Consider the following 26568-nt stretch of genomic DNA (forward strand, 5'->3'; position numbering starts at 1 on the left):
ACTCATTCTATGTGCGAGTGAATGTGGAGTATTGAGCATCTCCCCTTTCACATAGAAAGCATTCTAACAACACCAAGTATTACCTAGGAGGCTAGGTGCCTGGTCACAAGGTGGCTGTGGTTATAGTGCCATTCTAATGCTTTTCTGTAAATGTTTACCTAGATACCTGGAAGGCTGCAGAAGTAAAGCATAAACAGATGGCAAGCTAACAGGATTCCATGTGACATTATCACACTACTATCACCCAACAGTGTCATTCCCTCTTTAAGTAACTCTTATCTTGATGCCAGAGCAAGAGCTGAAGAGCTCCAAAGAAAAGCTCAGAAATCTAGATGGAAGCAAAAGTGACTTTGGCAGCCTTAGGAAATGCTACCTCGTGGAGTCAAATAAGTTAGCAAATTTTGCAACAGTTTACCAAAGACAGCAATAGGCAAACATGTTAACCACAGGGAAGACCGAGTTGACGATCAAACTTTTTATGGCACCTTGTCCACATAATGTAGCCATGGCCACATTCATGCCTTGCCCATCCCACAGGCTCTTTCGAGTTCCAGAATGACACAAGAAAACCACATTTGTCCTCCAACTAATCACTGTGATTGTACAGCAGGTAATGCAGTATTTGTTGAACTGAAACAAATTTGTGACATGGATTATTCCAAATGAAAGGGTGTATCCGAGCTATGAGCTTTCAGTGTGGTCAGGCTTATTATTTTCTATGAAAGCATTTCCCTAATATCTAAGCTTTGAATGACCGAAACTTGTATCAGTACCATGATAGAGTTTTCAATCAATCCAAAGGTATCTGAGGACCTAGACACCTGGGACACAAAGATTTCAAAGCTTGGCAGACTTGAGTCATCCTTCTCTGTATGTGTAACTGTAGATTTCCTTGGGTGAGTCTTGGAGTAGGGGTTTCAAGACCCAGGCTCTCTAGTCCTTCTTCTGACCCTCAATGCTCCAGTCACAGACAATGTATGGTAAAAGGACTATTCATACTGAGTTTTCTTCAGAGAAATAAAGTACATATATATATATATATATATATATATATTTCTTTTGCTCTTTGGAATATATATATATATATATATATATATATATATATATATATATATGATGACAAAGAGGAAAGGAAATGGGTGCTTAATAGTTCATCTTTTTCTTAGAGCTGAGTTATTTGGTCACTTGGTTAGTTTTTTGTTTTCTTGAGTCAGGGTCTTTCTGTGTAGCCCTGGCTGTCCTGGAACTCATGGAGAGCCTCCTGTCTCTTCCTCTCAAGTGCTAGGAGTCATGGCATGTACCATGCCTAGTCATAGAGCTAAATTCTTATTGTAGACTTAGGATTTTATTTGGGAATAAGGAAAAAAAAAACATTGCATGAGAGTTTTTCTTCTGGTAACCTTTCCCCTTTAGCATAATGAATACCGTTTTTTAACCAAGTGAAGGATGAGGAACATTAGCTTAAGATACTGGACACTGGATGACAATGAGCTGTCAGAAGGATAGAGACCCAGGAGACGGTATGGCCACAGCCTTGAAACCACCGAACAAAGCGACTAACAGACTAACAAATGTTCTTTCCAAATTTCCATGTAAACACAATTGATAGAGCAGTGGTTCTCGACCTTCCCAAGGCTGCAATTCTCTAATACAGTTCCTCATGTTGTGGTGACCCCATCCATAAAATTATTTTCATTGCTACTTCACAACTGTAATTTTGCTACTGTTATAAATCATAAGTAAGTATCTGTGTTTTCTAATGGTTTTAGGTAACCTCTGAGAAAGGGTCATTTGACCTCTGAAGGAGCCATGACCCACAGGTTGAGAAATGATGATCTGGAGTCTGCAGTCATGTATGAAACTCCTCATGTGGAGCAGAGATTCACAAACAAAACAACAAAATGCCCGACTGGTGAAATGATGGTAATGGAGACTGAGTCTTCACTATTAGAAATCATCACTGACAGTAGTATCAATAAAACATTTTAGGCTGCCCAACAACTTAATACCTTGAAATAAAATTGGGCTTACTTAGATATTGATTGTGCCATTAGTTAATGTTTCAGTGGTATGGTGATGAACTTATCAGCAAATAGTGAAAGTTTTTTTATTCTTTTAAAAAGAGGAACACAAATAACAATTGTTTAAAAACCACACTTCTGGGTTATTAAAAGGGCCTTCAAGAAAGGGAAGAAAGTTTCCTTATGGGTGTAAATCCTTGTGATGGAATATTTGACTTTATAGTTTGATGACTTTAAAGTTTGATGACTTTATAGGTTAGATAATGTGCAAATCCAATATTCATGTAAATGCTTTAAGAGAACAGGCACAGCAATATTTGAAATGTTTTGTCTTCATACATATTTCCGTGTTCCTTGACCTTCCACAACACTGTAAATGGTGGTTGTGAGGTGTGTGTGTTGGTGTGTGTGCAGACCTTGAGGGAAAGAACAATCATACTTGTTTCCAGCTACTTTTCTCTTAGGTGGAAACAGTGAGGAGGAACGTAGAGAGCCAAGCCACGAGCTCCGAATCAAATAAAAGACATGTTATCGTAAAGCGACCAACAGATTACATCCAAAAACCAAAGACGCCTGGCTCTCCCCGGAGGTCATTCAGAAACAGAAGGACTGAAGCAAATTCTAGCATGGTTTCTTGGCTTGGCTCCAAGATTTGAGGAGTTTCCCTAAATCTCTTTTGGGAATTAGAAAGCATCAACTATAATTTCGGATCCAATAATTTTCATCACCACTGGATTGCCGGGTAGACAATGCATTCTTCAATGAGGGAAGGAAAGGAAGAGACGGGAAGGGAGAGCGGGAAAGAAAGAGCTGGAGATGGATGGAGACAGACAGACAGACAGACAGAGAAGGAGAGAGGAAAGAGAGACAAAAAGAGCGAGAGACAGAGTGATGGAGGGATATATATATATATATATATATATATATATATATATATATATATATATATGGGCTGTCTCTACAGAAGTTCAGAAAGCTTTTCCCATCAGAATGCAGGCTAACAATTCTGTCTGGGCGCGTCCAGCAGAGGTCACTTACTGGGCCTGGCCAACTTTGCCTTCTCTCTTGACGAGCACTTTGGCGGGCTTGTTGTCCTCCACCTCTTGCTGGAGCTCAGTCATCGGGTCTGCTTCCCGGGCGCACCCCAGGACTCGGCTCCTCACTCGGGGCTCCCCGCTCCCGGCCCTCCCGCGCCCTAATTCTGCGCATCCAGGCGGCCGATCTCCGGGGCCGCCAACCTGGACACGTTGGAGCCGGCGCGATTGGTCCGAGCCAGGCTGGAAGAGTCTAGAGGGAGGGAAGGGGAGGGTCGAAGCAAAGTGACAGCCCTTTTCCCCAACCCAGGAGGCAGAGACAGAGCAAATGGAAACCTGTTGAACTTGTCTTTCTGGGAGAGGACTCTAATTGGCCAAGCAGGTGAAACATTTGCCTAACAAGACACAGCGCAGTAGCCGCCTGTTGCTCTGGGTCTTTTCTCTCTCTCCTGCCCAGCGGGTGAACAGGGGAGGGGGGGGGGGGGCTAAGCGAGGGTGTCAGACTGGGCAGCAAGCCTGTGCAGGAAGTGGACCGCACTGGGTGGGTGCTGGCTCACACCAGTGCCCTGCGGGCGGGTTCACTTCCCCGCCCAAATTATCCACACAGAGTTTTGCCTCTCCGTGCTAACAAGACAGCCCCTCGCTTTGTCAGGCAGGGGGACAAAGGGAGTAAATATTCACCTCTTTAACCCTGTCCAGTTCTTCGGTGGATAAGAGATGGGAGAGGCAGGGCAACAACCATCGAAACTTCCTCAGCAATCTTGGCTGGGTGTGGGTTGGCTGAATAATACTCCATTACCATGTATCCATCTTCCACGGTTGTGTTTTTATTTCTCCACGGTTGGACATTTGGGGGCGCCCCGCCTTCCGTCGTTCTCAAGGATGCTGCTAGGCTCTGGTGTCCAAGTGTCTAAGTCCCTGCTTCCATGCCTTTGCTGGGTCACGTGTTCTCGGTGTTTAACCTTCTGCAAAGCCTTTGTCAGGGCTGTTTTGACGCGTGGATAGGGTGAGTATGCAAGGTAATCCTTACAGCTGAGTTAAAGAGCGCTGAAATCCTCCTTCAGCATCTCTGGTTAGGACTCCTGTAAGTGAGGCAGAGCGAGGGGAGGCCAGAGAGGTGGATTGTAGGTAAAGTACCAGAAGGAGTAAGAAACCTACATTATTTTACTTGCTAAGTTTTTGTTCGTTTCTTTGGTTGGTTCTTCGAGATAGGGTTTCTCTGTGTAACAAGCTTGTGAAACTATCCTGGACTCTCTTTGTAGACCAGACTGGCCTTGAACTCACAGAGGTCTGAATGCCTCTGCCTCCTGAGTGCTAGCATTAAAAGTGTGCACCACCACACTTGGCCTACTTGCTAAGTTTTTAATTACATCCCCAAACAACTAATTTGTTTATTCTTCCAGTTTTTTTTTTATTTTTATAAACTGTATTATAAAATTGCAAATAAATAGCGTCACCCAGAAAAGTTAACCAAACTCTGTACAACTCAGCGAACTTCTCCACAGTTAGAATTGGCATTCTGGCTGGGTGCTGGTGGCACATGCCTGGGAGGCAAAGGCAGGCCCATCTCTGTAAGTTTGAGGTCAGCCTGGTCCACAGAGATAGTTCCAGGACAGCCAGGGCTACATAGAGAAACTCCAATAGATTATGTCTTCCTTATAACTCATGTGCACTACCCGTGTTCAGTCTCTCCTTATCTCTTAATATTTAGACTTCCGTGTTCCCTTTTCATGTTGTTCTGTATCCACATGAACATTTGTTTACATATTCCCATGTATTATTGACTTAATTCCACATATGAGAAAGGACACGTGGTTTCTTTTTTTTCTGAGATTGTATAATTTTTCTTAATATTATATGTTCTAAATCTATTTTTCTACAAATTTTATAGCTTCATTTTCCTTTAGAACTGAGTAGTACTTCATTACATATTATATATATATGCTATGTTTTATGATCCACTCATTCATTTATGAACAAAGAGGTTGATTCCAATTCTTTGCTACAGCAAATAATGCAGCAATAAACATGGGGGTGCAAATGTCTCTGTGATAGGATATGGAGTTATCTGGACATATGCCCAGGAATTAAATAGCTGGATCATATGGTAATTCTATTTCTATTTCTTTTTTTTTTTTTTTTTTTGTGAAATCCCCAAACTGACTTTCACAATGGCTGTATTAATTTGAACTTCCACCAACAGTGAATAAGGGTTCTCTTTGAATTATGGTGCAATAAAATCAAGCACGGTATATAAACTGTAGCATCGGGGGCTGGAGAGATGGCTCAGTGGTCAAGAGCACTGGATGTTCTTCCAGAGGACCCAAGCTGAGTTCAACTCCCAGCATTCACATGGCAGGTCACAACTGTCTGTAATTTCAGTTCCAGAGGATCCGGCACCCCTGCAGACATGCACGCAGAACACCAGTGCACATAAAAAAAAAAAAAAATCTTAAAAGCAAATGTAGCATCAGCCAAACAATAGCGAAGTCTCATGTGGCAGCGCAGAGGCAGAAGATACTGCTGAAATGTGTTTTTGGAGGCTCTTTGACTTTGTGCTGGTATGAAGCTCATTACTTTTCTTCCTTCAGGCCTCTGGAAATCTATTTTTTTTTTTTGTAATATCAAAGAAGAATTTCAACACACAGTTTTTCCAGTTATTGAAATAACTGTTAGAAAATCTGAAGCCCTCATCTTTTTGGAGGTAGAAACTTTAAGTGGTTTAGAATACTGGTCCAGCGTTGACCTTTATTTAGCATTGGTCAGATGCACTGCACATCCGTCACGAGCTGAAGGGCAGAGGTCAAAGCATGAGTTTGGAAATCTGAGTGGAGATGTGACTGTGGTGTGCGATCAAGTGGTTACCTAATTCACAATATGTGGCAGTCAATATGACATTCATTAACTGACTTCACAGGCCGGTAAGGTCACTCACAGCCTGTTGATACATTTTGGAAGATGCCTATGATTTTTCAAGGGGAAATCTGGAGGCTCTGTAATAATTTACCCATGCCCAGGGTTCAGGATCAAAGCATCCCAGAAACACTTCGCAGCCCATTCCTGTTTTCAATTACAGTCTGTTATCTGAGGAGAGAATGGGAAGATGTTGAGAGAGTTAAGAAGAAAGCTGTTAAGAAGAAAGAAGAAAACAGCAAAGAGCTTAATTCTCAGATCAGACTAAAAAAAAAAAAACAAAGTTGTAAGAATTGAACTTGAGAAATATTACTGGGGGCTAATCACTTTTGAATGCGTTGTATTAAATAGGGAAGTCTTTACAGTAGAAGAGTATGTCATAGGCCGTGGAAGCACCTGCTGTGGAGCCTTTAAAATAACAAGGCGTTGGGTGGGGCCACCCCTGGACTGGTGGTCCTGGGTTCTAAAAGAAAGCAGGCGGGGCAATCCGCTGGGAGCAAGCCAGTAAGCGGCTCCCCTCAGTGACCTCTGCATCAGCTCCCGACTCCAGGTTTCTGCCTTGGAGCTCCTGTCTTGACTTCCCTCAGTGGCCAACAGTGATGAGGAGGTACAAGCCAAATAAACCCTTTCTACCCCCATACCCTCCAAAAAACAGTATTTCCCAACTCGGGCGATAGTGTATATGGGGACATTTAACCACGTATACTACACAGGATGAGAAGAAAGGGCAGAGTGGTACAAGTCCTAGTTCAAGACTACCAGCGTATATCTGGCTCCACAACAACAGAGGAGGCAATGCAAAAGCTCCCTCGTTTCAGTGCTCTTTCAATTTCTAAAAACTTAAATTACTTAACTTACTTTTTTTTTTTTTAAAGGCAGGGTCTAGAGTCCAACTAGCCTTGAACTCTCACCACATCTGGCTTGGATGTGGCGTTAAGGATTGAACTCCAGAGCCTTGTGCGTGCCAGCCGAGCACTGTACCAACTGAAGTACATCTCGGCCCGTTGTTTCAGGACTCCTCAGAAAGAAGACAAATGGTGCCACATGCTGTGGTTTAGACAAGTGTTCCCTCAAGGCCCACATGTTAAAAAGCACAATGCCCAACTCATGGCAGGATGAGAGAGGTGGTGAATCCTTAGCCATGAGGCCTAACGGGATGAAATTGGGCCACAGGGGGCCTAGTCTCAAGATTACCATGAGCTGGCTCTTCCTACTGTCTCTCTTTTGCTTTTCCAGCTCCCAGAGGTAAGCAGTTTCCTCCGGCAGACTCTCTCACCATTCTCCACGTCCCCTTCCCAGCTTCCAAAATAACGGCACAACTGATCATGAACTGAAATCTTCAGTTCTGTGAAACCAAGATTAACCTGTCTCTTTTCTGTGAGCTGATTATCTCAGTTATTTTGCTATATTAACGAGAAGCTAGCGGACCCCATAAAAGATAAATTAAATAAATTTAGAATAAATTTTAAATTGTATGTCTGTTTTCTAAACAGTAAATGTTATTGACCACTGCTTCCAGGTGCCCACTACTTCTGGCTCTTACAATCTTTCTGTCACTTCTTCCGCTGTGCTCCCTGAGCCCCGGGGGAAGGGGATGTGATATAGATGTCCTGTTCCGAACTGAGCACCCCATAGTCTCTTATTCTCTGTGTGTTGGCCAGCTCTGGGCCTCTGTAGTAGTTGCCATGTTTGACAAAAAGAAGCTCCTCTCGTAAGGACTGAGAGGGGCACTTACCTATGGGTATAAAGACAAGCATTTAGGGGGAAGTTTACTACTGTGTCCATCTAGAAGAGTCATAGTATTAGATTTTCCCCAAGAGCCTATGACCTAGATAGTCAGGTTTTTGACCTAGTTAACAGTACCAGGCAACAGTGCCAACTTCTTAACACTACGTCAGTGCAGCCGTTTCTGCTTCGGTTAGATACTTTTCTTGGATCTGTTTCACCTATTTGTGCTTTGTCTTTACTTTTACTGGGAAAAATGGGAAACTGTTGTCCACCGCACACTAAACACAATTTAACAGTCAAGCCTCCATCACTTTTAAAAGACGGGTCTGAACTTCAGGGAGTTTAGTCGCTCAACAATAATAACAAAAACTAAACAAAACAAGAACGAACCAGTGCTCCTTAGAAGAGGAAGACTCAGTTCTCTTGCCCACCCGTGGGATTCTTGTAGGACTATAGAAGCTGGAGTAATGCAAAAACACATTTTGTTGATGTTGAAGAACGCATGCTATGTTGGAGTGTGTTGGAAAAAAGTCCCAGTAGGGCCTAACAGGGGTGGAAATGGTATTTGTGAAGAAACAACTTGTAAAAATGCAGAGAACAAGTGACCACGGGGTGCCCAACCCCAATTTGTATACCTACAGTGCAACCCCTATATCCACGGCCCAGGGAATGTTGTGGAAGAGACTGTAGGTATCAGAGGACCAGGATGTCTTCTGTATGACTGTCTTCTATGCATGGCAGGAGAACTGCATCTATGTAATCTCAACAATATAATTACCCAAACAAGACTTGTGTGAAAATTCTAATTGACACATGTCTTAGTCAGTGTTTCTATTGCTGTGAAGAGACACCATGACCGTAGCAACTCTTATGAAGGAAAGCATTTAATTGGATCTGGCTTATAGTTTCAGAGGTTTAGTCCATTACTGTCATGGCAGGAAGCATGGTGGCGTGTAGGCAGCCATGTTGCTGGAGAAGGAGCTTAGAGTTTTACATCTGGATTGGTAGGCAGCAGGAGAAGAGAGACATTGGGGCTGGCCTGAGCATCTGAAACTTCAAAGCCCACCCTTAGCCCTCCAACAAAGCCACGCCTACTCCAACAAGGCCGTACTTCCTAATAGTGTCCCTCCCTGGTGACCAAGCATTCAAATCTATTAACGTATGGGACCACACCTACTCAAACCACCCCAGCATGTCACTGTGAGTGGAAGAAATTTTCCATGCCTAGATGAAGTGCTGCAGACAATCAGTGGCTGCTGGGAGAGGGAGAATCAGTTCTCTCGAGGGACAGTTGCCTTATAGGTCATCTAATTCTGAGTGACTGGCCCTAAACACTTGTGTAGATGAGCAATATGAAATGACCTCAGGAACTTGTGTGTGCGTGCATGTATTTGTAATTGCACACATATTGTGTGTGTATTCACACACACACAGATTATGTCTATATGCATGTGTGTAACAATAAAGGTGTAAGAAGAGGTTATGGACTTGAGAGGGAGGGGTGGACACAAGAGGAACTGGAGGGACAGACGGAGGAGTGGGAGTGACGTATGTACAATACTCACTTATGAAATTCTCAAAAACATAGAAACTTACATTAAAAATAGCTGTATTCATAGAGAAGGAGATGTTTGAACTTAGAGCTATTTTTGGTGGCTGTATTTTGAGGTTTCCAGTTGTTTTATAACCAACCATTTGAAACTGTAGGGGTTTCAACAATAATTTATTATTATCTCTCATAGTTTTATAAGTTTGATTGTGCTCAGCTAGATGGTTGGGTACAATAACAGGAGCCCAGAGACGGATCATTCAAAGACTCAACTGAACGGGATATGCTAGATGTATTTTCATTGGAAGATGTGGCTCTTTAGGTGGGCTGGCCAGTAAGGCTGAGGACTAGCGGGACATTCCAGTCTCCTTGTGTGATGCCCTCCTGAGTGAGCCAGCTGTGGCTTCCTCATATATAACATTGAGATCTTGGTACATGTGTATTTTTTTTTAAACTTGTTGGGGCTGTATCCTGCAAACCGAGGTTGAATCTATAGTTTCTTTTCTTTTCTTTTTTAGTTCCAAGATTCATTCATTTATTATGTATGTAGTGTTCTGCCTGCATGTGTGCCTACACACCAAAACAGGTCATCAGATCTCATTATAGATGGTTAGAAGCCATCATGTGTTTCTGGGAATTGAACTCAGGGCTTCTGGATAAGCAACCATGTTTTTCTTTTTCAACCAGTGCTCTTAACCTCTGCTTCACCTATGTCAGATTCTGTTCATCAAAGGTGAGCCATAGGCCAGCCTAGATTCAGGATGTGAATACCAGGAGCCAGCCGCCAGGGAACACAGTTAGAGAGCAGCTGCCACAACGCAGCCCTCTGAACTCTCTTCCTGGGCCTGTGGGTTATCAGACATTTCTAACAGCACTGTTTGAAACATGTGAGATACAGAAGTGACCAAGAAGCACGAAAACCCAACTTGTTATGGATCCTACATTCTAGGTGTAGAAACCAGAATTTGAAAAATGTGACCTGCCCTCTGAGTTCACATATTCTGCATCTGCAGATGTAACTAATTGCAGGTCAAATTGTAGATAGGCCTACCATGCCGTGTCTACACTAAACACGCACAGGGCCTTTCCCTTCTTGTATGACAACTATTTGCACAGCATTTCCATGGTATTCGGGATTATAAAGGACTAGAGATTAAATGCTGATTTTATACCAGTTTTTATTAAGAAGCCTCCACTGGCTTTTGATCTTAGCAACAGTCCACAGAGGATGCTGAAGGACCTTTGTATCTGAGTGGTATGATCTCTCTCTCTCTCTCTCTCTCTCTCTCTCTGTCATTTAATTATTTATTATGCATACAATGTTCTGCCTGCATGTGTCCCTACCCACCAGAAGAGGACACCAGTTCTCATTATAGATGTTATGAGTCACCACGTGGTTGCTGGAAATTGAACTCAGGACCTCTGGAAGAGCAACCAGTGCTCTTAACCTCTGAGCCATCTCTCTAGCCCCTGGCACCATTTCTCAATCCACAAGAGATACAAAGGCAATGAAACAGAAGAGAGGCGATGGGAGGGAGACCTGTTGACATAAGATGATCAGGGAAGCAGGGTCAAGAGGTGACAGCTCATGAAGGACAAGAAGGATTAGAAGCCGTAAAGATCTGGGCACAAAGCTAGATAGCAGGATCAAGGAGACAGGCAAAGACTCTGAGACTGGTTGCTGAGCTTGGCACATTTTAGGAATAGCAAAAAGGCTGCTGCTCCCTTGTCTGCCTGCTGTAGGGAGGGAGACAGCTGTTGTCTCATCTCGGTAATGGGTTTTCTGTCTACTTTTGTTTTTCCATCAGCTCTCTCCCTCAAGAAGGGAATGGCAGCTGGGCCTGGTGCCTCACACCTGTAATCCCAGCACTCTGGGAGGCAGCGGCAGGTGGCTCTCTGTGAGTTCGAGGCCAGCCTGGTCTACAAAGTGAGCCCAGGACAGCCAAGGCTACACAGAAAAACCCTGTCATGGGGCAGGGGGAGGAATGGAATAGCCTCCCAAACAAGGACCCTATCTGTTGTATTCACTACTGTATACAAAAGTGTCTGCTTCATGTTAGATGTTGTCAAGTGAGTCATTGAGAAGCCATTTTTATCTACCTATGCCCAACCACACTCTGGTAGAGTTCTTACTGACGTAAGATATTTCAGCACTGTTTTTTTTTTTTCTTCCCTCTTCACTATGGGGAAAGGAGTAGATGAAAAAGAAATATATAATAGAGACTTTCCCCTCACAGCTAAAAAAGAAAACCATCAGCTCATGCTATGTGTCACTTCTTTGCTACTGGGGTGCAAGTGTTCTAAACAGAACAGGAGACTCCCAGACGATCTAGCACACTGTTTTTAACATCCGGACCAAAGCAGAGCTGCAGAGTCTAGAAACACGCACAGTCTCTTCCTTGTTTTGGGATGGTGCCATCAGTCATCATAAGAGCCTTTCTCTTCCCTCCACCATCTTCTGGCAGGTTTTGAGGCTCTCCTCGACAGTATGGTCCCCCATTGTCCTTGCCACATTGTCCTGAAGCAGCTAACGCTTAGTTATCGTTAGAGTGTCTGCCTATCACTCGCCTTGTTACTTCTACCGTACACTTTTTAATTGCTTGTTCTGGCTTTATTCCTTCTGTTTTTATACCTTCCTCTTCCTTTCTGTTAAATCCTATTAGTGTTTTCTCGTCTTGCAGTTCTTTCGTCTATGCACTTCTATTCATCTTGAAACAGTCAATCACAAGATTTAAGTTAGCCCAGAAGAGCAGTGCAAGAAGGGAGACAGGAGAATGGTTGAGAAAAATATAAACTCTTTGTTCTTTTTGTCAGTTAGCTACAAATTTACTTGTGTTTTGGTTCAGTCTTAAGAATAGAGCCTCCAATTGAGGCAAATTGTGTCCATCTCCCCTTTATTCCCTCTCTGTTCCTTCCTTTCTTTTTCCCTTCTTCCAACATTTTTTTTGGGGGGGTGGGGTGGGAGAGTTTTCATTTTATGGTCCAGCTTATATTCTGTAGGATGCTTGCTGTAACTGAATTTATGATTTTGTGGGAGATCACACCCACAGACAGATATCTACTGAGCATGCATACATAAACTGTTCTGTTTCATAACTAGATCCTTGGTACTAAGAACTGTCATGGTGTCAAAGAATGGGAGAGCGAAGGGGCTGGCCATCCATCCCCGTTCTCCTGTCTAGGGTCACAGAGAAGCCGTCCCCTCCCCCACATCTGCATAGCGTTTTAGAACTGGCCTGGAAGTCGGGAGAACTGGGCTTCCGTCCAAGCCCTGTGCTTTGTGTCGGAATGTGAATCTATTAAGGGAGTACAGAATGGGAGCGCCCGAGCTGCACTAAGGGCAAGGCCAGTTAGAGCCACAGCACTTCTCTCTGCTTCCACACAGCCTAAGCAGTGGGGAGTGGGGGATGACATAACATTTTTGCGTGAACCTACTGCAAAACAACTGAGGTTTCCCGAGGACAGAGCAGTGATTACAATGCATTCACGCGAGAAGACGGGCCTTCATCTTCTCCCCACAGGGCTGAAGACGGGCCTTCATCTTCTCCCCACAGGGCTGTGTGCTTTGCGTTAGCTTCTGCTTTTAAAGAAACACTCCAGATGGAATCGGGGGATTTCTCTGTGTGTTAAGCTCGTAGACTAACTAAAACCAGAATTTAAATTTATTTTATTTTTTTGCCGTAACCAAACAAATTAGCTAAGAATTAATCTTATTCCATACCAGCTGATGGGTAATAGTCTGTTTACCAAAACGTGCATCCCAAGGAAAGTTGCTGGAATGCTTACTGTTATAAAACTCAAGCGTATAAAAGCAGATCACACAAAGCCTGCCCTGATGAGAGCTGCTGGGTATGGTCTTGGCTTCTCTCTCCTCCCCAGATGTTGCTACAGTGTTTGTTATTTTTGCCCTTGGATGTTCAGGGGATTGTCTGTGGTGTCCTTTCGTTAAACAGAGCTTCCTGTTGGAGCTAGGAGTCTCACATGCTTGAACTCCAGCTAGAAGGTGTAAGATTTGTTCTGGCAGTCAGAACCCCGACCAGAGGTAGAATAAGGGCAAGGGCGTGGTAGACCAAGAGTCAGGCTGACATAAGGCTCTTTACAGGAATTCTACTGCCTCACATGGATGACTCACCTTCTCTAAATCTCACTTTCCTCATTTGCTGGGGGAATGGGACTCGCATCGGCCTTTAAAGATCATTGTGTTGTGAACAGTATGCCAGACACATAGCAAGCACTTGGTGACTCTGAACTATTAACTATTGTCAACCAAAGAGACGGTCTTAACAGATTGGGCATGCGGCTGTCCCTTACTCCGCCAGCCCTCAGTAATTAAAGCCAACCCACAGTAGGTAAAGTGTTAGTGTCACATTCTGGAGAAACTAATACTACATAAACGGTGACCTATGTCTTCCTCTCAGAGTTCAGCCTTATTCACGCTGACTTATTCATGTCAGAAGTTAAGGCTATGCCCTTTGGTTAGAGGCAAGGACATATTTAACTTGCTAAATCTTAGCCCTAATTGCTCAAGTCTTCTTGCTTCACCTCCAACCCAGACAAGATATCATCTTTCTTAACATAAAAGCTTTAGATCACCCAGTACAAGAGTTATTTAAATTAGGAGTTAATCGGTACTAACTCTTATAGATTTTTTTTTTTTTTTTTTTTATAGATCTGCTTTGCTAGGGACAATCCTGATTTGGTCCTATTCATTTCCTAAAGAATGACTCTGTAAAATGAGGTGGTGGATGGGGCAGCATCTTATAATGTAGTCCAGGATGGACTCGAACCTAGGAATTTCTTGCGCCAGCCCTCCAAGTGCTCAGATTGCAGATGTATGTTAACACCCCCACTTTTAACCTGCAGTGTTCACCGCACCAACTGTTTCAAGTGGGCATCCAATTAACCAGTCTGCGTTGCTGGCCAGGTGCTGCTCTCTGTCAGTCACTGCATTTCCAACATCTAGTCAATGACTTGAAAGTTTCCAGCAAGGCCAGGTGAAAACAAATGTATGCAGTTATTACAATTGCTGATTGACAGCCCAAGCTCACACTCCACCGAGAGGAAGCCAGGGCATGTCCTTAAGTACAAAGCTGGCTGCTCGTGATTCAATCAAAAGTTTGGGTCTGACTAATTCAGTCTTGTTATTTGTCTTGACTTTACTAAACACAGAACAAGTAAGTTTTGTTGCTCAGTGAGGCCCTCTGTGTGGAATTGAAAACAATCTGGCTTCCTTCAGCTGTTTCCTGAGATGTTTTGCTCTAGGGAGAAAGAGCTTGAAGGCTGCTTCTCCTAAGCTCCAGGCTCTGCCTTCCGGTTTAATCTCTCAGGGCATTTGTTTCTTAGAGCCTTGGCTAGCTAATACTACTAAATGTCTCTTATAAGCTCTGCCATGAGACAACTACAGCATGTGCCAGAAAACACAGCAAGATCAGCTCGACATCCTTTACTTCGTCTTTATCATTTTCCATTTTTGTCATTTTATCTATTTCAAAGGATGAATAGTGGACTTGGCCTAAGAAGCAGGTAGGGAACTCTTAGGAGTTCTGCCTAGCCTTTAATGGCTGAGCCATCTCTCCAGGCCCTGAAAATGTTCTAAACGTTAATCTTAGTGGCCAATTATCGTTTGTATAGATTGAACAAATTCATTGAATATTTCTTTTTCTTTTTTCTGTTCCGAAAACATTTACTTGTTATTTATTCAGTGTTCTGCCTACCCACCAGAAGAGGGCACCAGACCTCACTCTAGATGGTTATGAGCCACCATGTGATGTGCTTGCTGAGGATCAAACTCAGGATGTTTGGAAGAATAGCCAGTGCTCTTAACCTCTGAGCCATCTCTCCAGCTTCTCATCACACATTTCAATATATGTAGGTTTGGTTTCAATTCTTTTTTTAAAAGCTCCAACTGTCTTTGGTCAAAGTAGTTTTAAGAAAGTAGGCACGGTTAGTGAAATAACAGATGAATTAAACAACAACAAAAAGTTTTTAATCTCTTTGTGTCTCTCTTCTGTGGATAAGTGTCTCGTTATCTCTGCTTCACTTACTATTTGACGGTGAAAGTTCAGTGGTGACCGAGGAGTTCCTGATTGGGCCTTTCTTCGTTGTTCTTTATCCCGTCTTCTGTTAGTACATTACACTGCAAAGTGTATGGCTCTTTGCCACGAAAACCTAGGAAATACCTGCTGAAAATGTCCCACGTCACATAAGTCCTGCTTTATTAACAATGTGGATGCTTATTTTTGACCCCTAGTTGGGTATGCAGGTATTTCAAAGGTTATTTGAGGGGTGGAATCAAAGGGCTCACAAAAAGCTAGTAGGATTTGTAACATACAACATGGTACATGCAGATTCTAACCTTTAGTTGCAGCAAAGAATTTACATTAAAGATTCTTTATTTTACTTTCTGTCTGTCTGCAAAAGGCCCTTTGACGATGGGTAGCCAGTTGTGATCTGGTTTACTACGAAGGGTAGTTCGGGGACTGAGATTTTATACAATCAGAGAAAAAAAAAAAAACGAGGCAATGAGAGTGAAGTTAACGGAGCGCTTCTGATCCAAGTGGGGGGCATCTCATTGCACCAATTAGAAACAAACACTTTGTCAGAGTGCCAGGGCTAGGCTGGGCTACTTTTCTCTGAGTTGTTGGGGGATAGGCAATGTTTAATTTTTTTTTCCAAGTCAAAGTTTCTCTGTGTAGCCCTGGTTGTCCTGGAACTCACTCCATAAACCAGGCTGGCCTTGAATTCAAAGAGGTCCAGCTGCCTCTGTCTCCCTCTCAAGTGCTGGGATTAAAGGCATGTGCCATCACACCCAGCTATGTTTTTGGAAATGGTGTCAACTTTTTTTGTTTGTTTTAATTAAAAGATTTAGTTTAAGGCAAAAAGTGCCAATCATCTTGAAGATGAGAGAGTCAGTGTATTATTCATGGAAAATTATTTATGTATGTTGTATTTGTGGCAAATGCACTTTCAAAAGAAGGGATGCTTTCAAGGCTCTCTTGGCCTCCTGGGGATACAGTTCACATGGTACACCCCATTCAAGTGTGCACCTCATGGCTGGAGAGATGGTTCAGTGGTCGAGAACACATGCTGTTCTTCTGGAAGACCCAAGTTTGTTTCCTAGCACCAAGTGACTCACAGCTGCCCCAAACTCTAGCTCCAGGGAATCCAGTGTCCTCTTCTGAGCCCCAAGGGCACCCGCACACATGTGCCAGACCCTCACATGCACACAGAGGGATTGCGCATGAATTAAAATTAAAATAAATATTAAAAAGTGGAGTGTCCATTTCTATCATATCACTAAATAGAACCACCACTATCAAGCAACCACCACTATCAAACTGCCGCGCGCATTCCCCCCTCCGTAAACAAAACAAAACAACAAAAAAGCAGACTCTTCAAAACTCCAAAAACCCAAACTCTGTATCTATTGTCTCTTCCTCCGTCCCCTAAGACTACGGTGTGCTTTCTGTCTCTACAGACTGGCCTGTTTTGGACATTTTATTTAAGTGGAATCATGTAGCCTTTTGTAACTAGCCTTTTCCTCTGTTATAGCGTTCAACTGTACTTCATTCCTTATTATGATCAAATTATATTCCGATAACACTGATATTCCCAATTTTACTTTTTCCTTAGCAGATTGTTATATGATACATATTTGACCATTGTCAACAATACTGTGGCGAATGTTTATCTGCCATTGGTGGCTTTGTCATTAGCACAAGTTTCCTTCCAGCTTTGCTGAGGAGATATAAGTGACAAATAACTATAGACAGGTTTTCCTGTGGATTTGCTGAGGCGAATCATAACTCTATGTTCTACTTTTTGAAGAACTTGCTAACCTGTGTCTTTCAAAGGGGTTGTATGGCTTTACATTCTCAACAGCAATGCAGGGGGACCCCAACTCCTTTACCTACTCAATCCCACTTGTTAGTGCCAGCTTTTCATTTATAGCCATGTCAGTGGGCTTGAAATGATACCATTGTGGTTTTAGTTTTTATTTCTTTTTTTTTAATCAATTAGCACAAGCACATTTATTTACTAACCAAAGGCATGATCCTAGGTAAATCAACACTTTGACATGGGTTTCATGTAAAGTGTTTGTGATAAAGATAATTAAACATAGTCATGAAAAATAAAACCAAAGGAAAGGAGCTGTATGGATATTTATGACCTGCTCATGGCACTGAGTTTATCCACTCTTGATGCTAACTCCTATCCAGGGTGGTGGTGAAGTCCTTACTCCACTTTTTCATAGACCGGAGTACAGGTGACATTATTCATGACACAGTCCACCACCAACTTCCCATCCTTCAGTTTCCTTGTTGTTGTGTTTTCCTCGCCATCCCCCTGCTGGTGCCGAACCAGGGCGCCATCTTTGAAGGTGCAGACTGTCTGAGCTTTTCTGCCATCGGCTGTCCTTTCATCAGACTTCTCTCCCAGGGCACAAGAAAACTGCGTCATCTTCAAAGTGCTCTCGGTTTTGATGGTGATATTGTTGCTGTCACAAGTAATGATGCAGTCTGGCTTGGCCATGGCACCTGCTTCCCTAAGAGCTGGTCCTACTCCTAACCCCTCCATGTATTCCTCAAAGCCTTGGCTTTCCGACAGGTGCTACCTCGAGGTCCTTAATGCTGGCCATGGCAGGTGGGTGGGTGGGCAAGCATGAAGGCATCGAGGAGATGTGGTGGCAGGGGTGCTCTCTCGTTTTTATCTCTTAATGACAAATGATTTTTAGTACAATAGCCTACTTTATTGTCTGCTTATGTTTTGGTTGGTGAAAAATCTGTTTAAACCTTTTGCTCACTTTTAAAAAGACTTATTTTTATTACTTTGTCTTTGTGTGTCTGGCACATGTGTGTGGGTTACTGTGGAGGCCAGAAGAGGGCATCAAATTCCCAGGTCCTGGAGTGATAGGCAGTTGTTGGTCACCTAGCGTGGATGCTGGGAACAGAACTCAGCTCTTCCAGAAAAATAGCATGGTGTGTTCCTAACTGCTGAGCCATCTCTCTGGCTCTTCACTTTGTTCGTTTCTTTTTCTCTTTTCTCCCCCCCTCCTTCTTTTTGAGACAGAGTTTCTCAGTATAGTCCTGGTAGGACTGGAACTTGCTCTGTAGGCTAGGCTGAATTAATTAGTTCAAGGCTGACCTGCCTCTATCTCGTCTCCCAAGTGTTGGGATCAAAGGTGTGCACCACCAAGCCTGACTCACTGTGCTCCTTTTTAAGTGTGCTATCTTTTCACTGTTAAGTAGTAAAAATTCTTAATACTAGACCGTTATCAGATACATGCTTTATAAATATTTTTTCCCATTCTGTGTGTTTTCTCTCACTTTCATAGTGGTGTATTGCATTAATTTATTATTGTTTCACTAATACTTTTGAATCCCTATATCAGACTTTAATTACCTCCTTCCTTTAGAAGGGCTACATAATTTAGACCTGTTCTGTTACTTCATGAAAGAGGGAATTAAAGATGGTTTAGGGTCTGGCTCTTAGTCTTTTCGTGCCTACTTCCTGGCTTCCTGTCTGGAAGATGGAATGTCAGTAGCTTCCATTTGGTGAAGTTACTGTGATGTTTGGATTGGCTCTTGGGAAAGGGTTGAGAGGAAGGCATCGGCACACAGGAGGCTTCTCAGAAATGCTAGGTTGCTGTCATTCTCATCAAGAGACATTGGAACTGACTTTCGTAAGGAATCACCCAGCAGGTAAGTTGTTACTCTGTCTCTCGGTGCATTCTGATTGGCTGCTGAAACTCCATGGTTACCTTCCAGGAAATTTGACAGGCACATAGCAATTGTGATTTTATTTCCTTTGATCTCAATGATAAACAACTCTTTGAGGTCTAAGGAATCATAGATTAAGAATAAACTGTCTTATTGGCATAAATGAACACTTTGTCATGACATGGTCTTGGTCTCATTAATTAGTGGCTATTTATGTAATTACGTGCAAAATAATAGACAAAACTCCCTCTTTATCACTTAGATGTGGGACTGTAGGAAAGGTCACTTGATATGCAGTTAAATATTTACCATGCTTTGCAGCATTATCTCAGAACTTTCATATGGGTGAAGAAGCAGAAAGAAACAGTCAAGGGATAGTCTGTTATTTTTGCTGTTTTTCTTATCATATTTAAAATTCTACTAGTATTTTATTTTTTGTGCATGGGCGTTTTGCTTGCATGTAGGTCTATGCACCATGTGCATGTAAAACCTGTAGAGGCCAGAAGAGGGCATTGCATCCCCTGAGAGTTACAGATGGTTGTGAGCTACCACGTAGGTTCTGGGATTTGAATCTGAAACTATGGGAGGTTGGCCAGTGCTCTTAGCTGCTGAGCCAACACTCTAGCTTTGTTCTGTTATTATAGACTCAGATATGGTGAAAGTTCAAAGTCAAATGATCTTAGTTCAGGCCACTCTGAGAGCCAGGTGCTCTGGTAAATAAGAAGCTACTGTTCAATAGAGGTGTACCTATCAATACACAAATTAATATATATTAATAGATAATGTAAATATATTATCAGTATTTATATAATATAAATATATTCTCAGTATATATTTATATATTTTATATATTTTCAGTATATATTTATATTATATATATATTTAAAAGACTTTTCTGATTTTCTTTCTGCTTTTTCGAGACAGGATTTCTCTGTGAATCCCTGGCTGTCCTGGAACTCACTCCGTAGACTAGCCTGGCCTCAAACTCAGAGATCCACCTGCTTCTGCCTCCTAAGTGCTGGGATTAAAGGCGTGCACTGCTACCCCCACCCCGTGACTTCTCTGACTCAATATAAAATTTTATGTCATAAAGAATCTGATGACCTGAATTCCATCTCTAGGGCCCACATGGTGAAAGGAGAAAACTGATTCCTGCAAGTTGTGTTCTGACATCCCCATGCATGCCACACACAGTGCGTGTTCCTTTCCCAACAAAATAAAAAAAGAAGAGGATAAAAAAACTCTCCTATCACTTTTTGGCCTTTTGGATAAGATCACTTACTAAAAAGCAAAACTCTTGGGCTGAATAGATAGCCGAGCTAATAGAGGCTAGGCTCACATCCTTAGAGACAAAACAGTAAAAGTCTTAATTGACAATTAACATGCACGCATATTTCTCAGTGACGAAGAGTTATCAATTGAAGATGGACATCTCAGTGCTGGAGATATTTAAACATCTTTTGCTAAAGTAATTATCATTACTCTTTGATGTGAGATAGTCACTAAGTAAAGCCACAGTAGTTTCTATTTGGTTTTTCTTATCTTAACTTAAAAAAAATTAAAAACTTTAAGATTTTTATTTATTTATTCACCTATTTATTTATTTATACAACTTATTCACTTTATATCCTGAATATAGTCCCATTCGTCAACTCCTCCTGGTCTCACACTCCCTCTCTCTATTCCCCCTATTCCTTCCTCTAGTCCACTGAAAGGGAGAGTTATCCTCACTTTCCATCTGACCCTAGCTTATCAAGTCTCATCAGGACTGCCTGGATCCACTTCCTCTGTGGCCTAGCAAGGCCTCACCACCAGGGGGAAGTGATCAAAGAGCAGGCAACTGAGTTCATGACAGAGGCAGCCCCTGCTCCCCGTACTCGGGGACCCACAAGGAGAATGAGCTGAGTCTATGGCCTACATTTGAGCAGGGGATATAGGTCCTCTCCATGCATGGTCCTTGGCTGGTGCATCAGTCTCTGCAGGACCCACTGGGCTCAGATTCTTTGGCTTTGTTCGTCCCCTGTGTAGTTACTGTCCCCTTGTGTAGTTACTGTCCCCTTGAGGTCCTTCTGTCCCTTGCTTCTTCCATAAGACTCCCTACCCTCTGCCCAAAGTTTGCCTGTGAGCCTTTGCATCTGCTTCAATCCCCTGGTGGGTGGAGCCTTTCAAAGGACATCTCTGTTCCTTCTCTTTCAGTGCTTCTGGTGATGATCCTGTTTGCCAGCAGGAAACATAGATTATATCTGATAAATATAATGTAAATATAATGTAAGCAATGCAGAGACCATATCCAGAGTCAGGGTACCCTGGGGACAGCACTCAGCATATTCTTTCACCAGATTGGGTTCTATAGCTATCTTCCTACATCCAACAAGAATAAGCATGTCTTATAAATTGAATGTAAATGTTTGTCACAGGAGACACAAAAATCATGTCCAAGATCCATCCAGGAAACAAAATGAACCTGAGGTAAAAGGACCTCTGCCTTTTCCCCTAGAGCCTCTCGAACCGTTCCCCAAGGCCTTGGTCTCCGTGTAGCATTCTTTTGTCTGTGTACTGACATTTCTCCCCTTTTTAAAGCAAGAACAGCCGGCGCAGTAGACAGAGCTGAGTGTTCTCAGGCATTCCAAGAGAAGTATGATGACACACATGATAAGTGCAGACTGAGATTATGCATGACACTTTGCCACCAGGGATGAGGACCCAGGCCTTGGAAGCCTCCAGCAATCCCTTCTGCTATTGCTTGTCCCGAGATTCCAAGCAACTGCTTAGAAAATGTCGGAAAAATTTATCATGGTACCCGGTGGTCTAGTTCTTTATCCCATATGGGATGGGGCAACGGCTACCTACAGGGCTGAGCATCCTGAAAATGCTGGGAAGATCAAGTAATAGGTTCCTTTTGGGGCAATTTAAAAAAATAAAATAAATAGGGTAATAAGCAGGAGTATCTTGGAGAGTAGTTTCTCTCTTATTTTTTTCAAAAGTTGTTTCTTAAGGGTGAAGATCAGATGGAGGAGTTTTAAAGAGTGCCAATCACATAGGCGAGGCAGCTGTCTAAGCATATCATGAGGAGGGTAACTCATTAGGCCCAAAGCAAACCAGAGCACAGAGTCACTTAGATGAGTCTGGGACCCAGCAGTCCTGCTGGGAAGCAGCTTTTAACTGCTGCTGTGGGCTACATGCCAGTTCAGATGGGAACTGTCAGGGGAGATTTCCGGAAGCTTTAGCGCTTCAAACTCCCGAAGGATGGCGATGGAAAGCAGTGGTAGGGTCCTTGTCTAGCATGAGCTAGGCTCTGCATTTTATCCTCAGCGCCAACAAAACAAAACCAACCACAATATCAGCAATGACAACACCCTCCGGCAATGGAGGTCAGTTATTTAGCTCAGTGGTAAAAGGCTTGCGTACACCACCCCCAACCCACGCACAAGACTCTGGGTTCAAACCACCACAAAATAACTCAAAAGCAGAGGGAAGCAATCCTGTGACTCACATTTCAATAGCTTTGTTTGGCTTTAAGCAAGTTGGGCTTTGGGAGGAGAAACTACCTTTGTTTACGATTTACTCTAAAGTAAAATTCTACATCAAGGAAATGTGGCGTAAGCAGGAGGCTCAGGGAACAGGAGTTATAGGATGAACAGGAGACGGGGGGACAAGGGACTTGGGGCACAGAAGACATGGGAAGCAAGAGACATGGGGGACAGGAGACATGCTGTGGGATGAATTTGGAGGTTTATGCTAATTTTGGAGGTTTATGCATCATTTTCAAAGAGGACATATGACTTGTGGTTGGTGTCTGTGTGGGTTCTGGATTCAGGAGCTGGGTTCTTAACCATCTAGTTACTCAAGGAAGATCTGCTTTCAGCAGACTTTCCTCTCTGTGCAGGTGTGTGCTAGAGGGGAAAGGGTGTCCTTAACCTCTTCCCCCAACCTGGAACTCTAGGGAAAAATACATTCTTTTGTCTCCCAATCTTTTACTACCTTATAATTATAACAGCTAGCATTAGGATACTTGTTATATAACCACGCATGCACGTGCACCTCACGAGTTCGTGAGCACACGCGCGCGCACACACACACAGAGCCTGGTCTGCACCATGAGTTCCAGCCAGGACTACCTAGTGTGACCCTGTCTCAAAATAACAACAACAGCAAAACCCACAACTACAACAACAAAACCCAGGGAGGAATTCTCGACAGTCCTGATTATCCCCACTTTACAGTTGAAGAAGATGACACACACACACACACACACAAACAGTTCCTAAGTTACAAAACCAGCTGTACACTGAGCAGTATGGCTCACACAATGACCCCAACAGATGCTAAGAAGGCGCTCAGGGCACCTGCCACTTCTTTATAAGCAGATGCTCCCTGACCCGCAATGCTTCAGCTTTATGTTTCTGCCACAAAACCATTCTTTCAAAATGTGTGTTTGTGTGTGTGTGTGTTGTGGGTATGTGTGCATTTTCATGTGTGTGCATTGTGTTTATACATGTGGGGGCCAGAAGTCAATCTCCAAAGTGACATTCCCTCAGAAGCTGTCCCCCTTAGTTTTTGAGAGAGGGTCTCTCACTGGGACGTGGGGCTGGCTTGCTGGCTAACTCCATGGATCATTTTGCCTCTGTCTCCCTAGCACTGGGAGACTACAACTCATGCCTTTATTGTTATTGTTATTATTATTATTCTTATTATTGTTATTATTATTGAGTGGTTGGAATTGAACTCAGATCCTTGAGTGGCCAGAACTTTCTGAATGCTAATTATTTTACTGGGACTTCATATGTGGCTTTGTCAATGGGAATTTCTAGAAACAAGCTCTGTCTGCAGAGACTGACTGATTAGATTGCAGGCGATCTAATTAGATTGACTGACTGCAGTGAGATGTGGAGAGGTTGGAATGTTGCAGGTCCAGGGTTAATTACCTCATCTCATCAAGCTTTAGCACCCTGAATAGCTATTCAGTGTCCACTTCTGTGTTGGAACTAACATCCTTTGACTAATACATTGAAAACCTTTCAGAAATCTATTAACTGAGCAGACGAATGAGCTTTCACAAACCCAAAAGCTCAGAATGTCGTAAGATAGCACTGGAGGCCTGTAGAGAAACTTCTCCCATCTTGCTATAACTTACCTTTCTGATGTTTGCACCAGTGTACTCTAAAGTAGCCTTGATTTATGACTTTCTTTGTTCTGCAAAACTGTAAAACTTCATGAAACTGCTTCCATATTGGAACGTGGAATTTGGGTTAGCCTAAATCTGTGTTCCTGGGCCATTGTCACTCAAAATGGCTCCAGAATAAACTCTTAATTTCCTTGAAGGCAGGATCTGCGATTTTGTTTGTTTGTCTTTTGTGTCAGTAGATATTTTAACTTACATTGAGGTTTTCCATCAGGAGTTGAGGCAAATCTGTCCACTTCACTGGAAACTTACAAAATTGCATAATCAGTCAGTATAGGGTCAGGAATCCCAGATTTCTCTTTAAAAACAATATGGTGCCTATTTCTGACGGTCCCTTTGGGGGCTCTAAAAACTATCCTGGGTAAGGTAAGTGAACTGAATGAAATGAACATTGAATTTTGGAAGTTGTAGAAAGAATTTGAATCCAAGCCAGGCAAAAGGCAATAAAGTTGGATAGGACTGCTCCATTAGTGCATCCCTTAGCTAATTTTATTTTTGCTGGTTTTACTTCCTCACATAGTAACACTGAAAACTTCCTTTATGTTTCTTTCACTTGAGTCTTTCATCCAGGCAGTATAGGGAGTGATTGTAGCCCAATAGCTGTGGCCCTTCAATACAGTTCCTCAAGTTGTGGTGACCTCAACCACAAAATCATCTTTGTTGATACTCCGTAACTGCAATTTTGCTACTCTTATGAATTGTATTGTAAATATCTGTGTTTTCCAGTGGTCTTAGATGACCCTTGTGAAAGGCTTATTTGATCTCCAAAGTGGTCACAATCCACATGTTGAGAACCACTGCTGGAATCCATCTACTACAGTGAAAAGCTCTCACATTTGTGGAAATATTCCCAGGCATGAGCCACTATGCACACTACAAGAGAAAGTACTGGGCTCCCTGCGAGCACTCACTCATCACGTCCGTGCTCCCTGTCAATGAGCCCCCCAGTCCTCTTGCTGCTCTGTGAGTTGCAGAGGAGGCAATTTCTAGAGCTTTCACAGTTCCGTTCTCCTTGCCTGTGTTTGCTTTTGTTAAACACGCATGTTAAATAAGTATCCAAAGAACAAAGATGAAATCACATAAAGGCATCTTTTTTTTTTTTTTTTTTTTTAAGAAATCTGTTGACAAGCCCCTAATGAAAGTAAGGGCATTTAAGCTGAATTCATCCGTGTAGGTTTAAACTTTAAAGAAGAGTTAAAAATTAGAGCATAGATGACTAAACCATGCTTTTCTTTTGGAAAACAGTTTTTGACGATCTGCAAATTTTAATAGAGTGAAGATTTCTCAAAACGTTTTATAGATTTGGTTTTCTTACACATTTTTTTTTCCCCTGCCAAAACATGAAAGACTGATAACTGGAGTCACTTCCAAGCCAGCATGACTTTCTTATGGGGGTTGATCTGGCCAAATCTCATCTGTTCCTTAACTCAGCATAGCGTCTTGCCAGCGTCAGTCCCTACTTACATTAAAAGCACACATCGGCCTGGCAAATACAGTCAGTTATAGTCACAGCCTTCAGGGGTCTGGGGGTTGTGCAATTTTAGGTTTTTCTGTAAGAATCATATGACTAAAAATGAGGTGAGTATTATTTATTTATATGCTATTTATTTATTATTAGAATGAGGAGAGAGATCAAATTATCAATTTGAAAAAGGCAACACATTCCATAATGTCTCCAAATCTAGAGCAGTACTCCTCATTCAGCACAAGGATTAGCCAATTACCAGACAGAATCCATGATATATTTTTACAATTTTTATCAATAGTAATTTTTTTTTCAAATTCAAATATGTTGCTGCAAATGTTCATCTGTGTGACAGACAGATGTCATGGCCATTTTCCTATCGTTTGAGATTAGTGCCCCCAGTAGGAATTTTGACAAACTATTGTGTGTAATTACCCTAAAAAATGAAAACAAGCCCAAGTTTGGTTATTTAGTCAGCTGAGGCTTGTCTATATAGATAGTCACCCAGAGGTGACTAAGCAATAATAATGGTGTCTGTCACTTGGAACTTATACATCTAATGATGGGAAGGGCTTTTCAAAGCCTAGCTTCATGGCTCCATGCATTTCAGATCCGTGTCTCTTTTCCCCTACCCGCATGCCTCGGATTTATAGCACCTGTAGGGAACATTGATGTTACAATGTTATCGCTGACCCTAAATCCCTATGCCAGTAAGTAAATTGGCTTAGAAAGTGGTGGGAATATTCTTGAAAGACATTCCAAACCCAGGTCTAATACGTGCACACAGAGATAAGGGTGATTTACAAAACTACATCCCACTAACTCCCAGCTAAATGAATCTCCAAACTGCATCCCCTAGATCAAAATGTCAAAGATGCCCTTGGCTATTGGACCAGAGGAAGCATTAGTGGAGGAAACAGTGATCACACCTGTGGTTAGAATTGCAAGAGTGTGTAA

At 42.6% G+C, this 26568-nt stretch overlaps 1 protein-coding gene, 1 long non-coding RNA gene and 1 pseudogene across 3 annotated transcripts in view; 1 reads left to right on the forward strand and 2 right to left on the reverse strand.

Annotated features, from left to right (window-relative positions):
• Positions 1 to 26568, reverse strand: part of Gramd2b (GRAM domain containing 2B) — an 87456-nt gene that overhangs the window by 53567 nt on the left and 7321 nt on the right. The window contains exon 1 of one of the 2 annotated variants that reach the window (XM_021658806.2): positions 3060 to 3364. The exons of the other annotated variant lie outside the window; for it this stretch is intronic. Coding sequence (XP_021514481.1) covers positions 3060 to 3142 — 83 coding nt within the window. The 5' untranslated portion in view covers positions 3143 to 3364. Of the gene's footprint in view, positions 1 to 3059; positions 3365 to 26568 lie in introns of those variants that run through there. 2 annotated transcript variants of the gene reach the window in all.
• LOC132652303 (uncharacterized) lies at positions 3320 to 7394 on the forward strand. Its single transcript, XR_009589795.1, has 3 exons — positions 3320 to 3437; positions 3937 to 4061; positions 7205 to 7394. It is a non-coding gene; the product is annotated as an uncharacterized LOC132652303 (long non-coding RNA).
• Positions 17443 to 17883, reverse strand: LOC110562126 (fatty acid-binding protein 5-like; annotated as a pseudogene).

Source organism: Meriones unguiculatus, chromosome 2 (assembly GCF_030254825.1).
Source record: "Meriones unguiculatus strain TT.TT164.6M chromosome 2, Bangor_MerUng_6.1, whole genome shotgun sequence".
NCBI lineage: Eukaryota > Metazoa > Chordata > Mammalia > Rodentia > Muridae > Meriones > Meriones unguiculatus.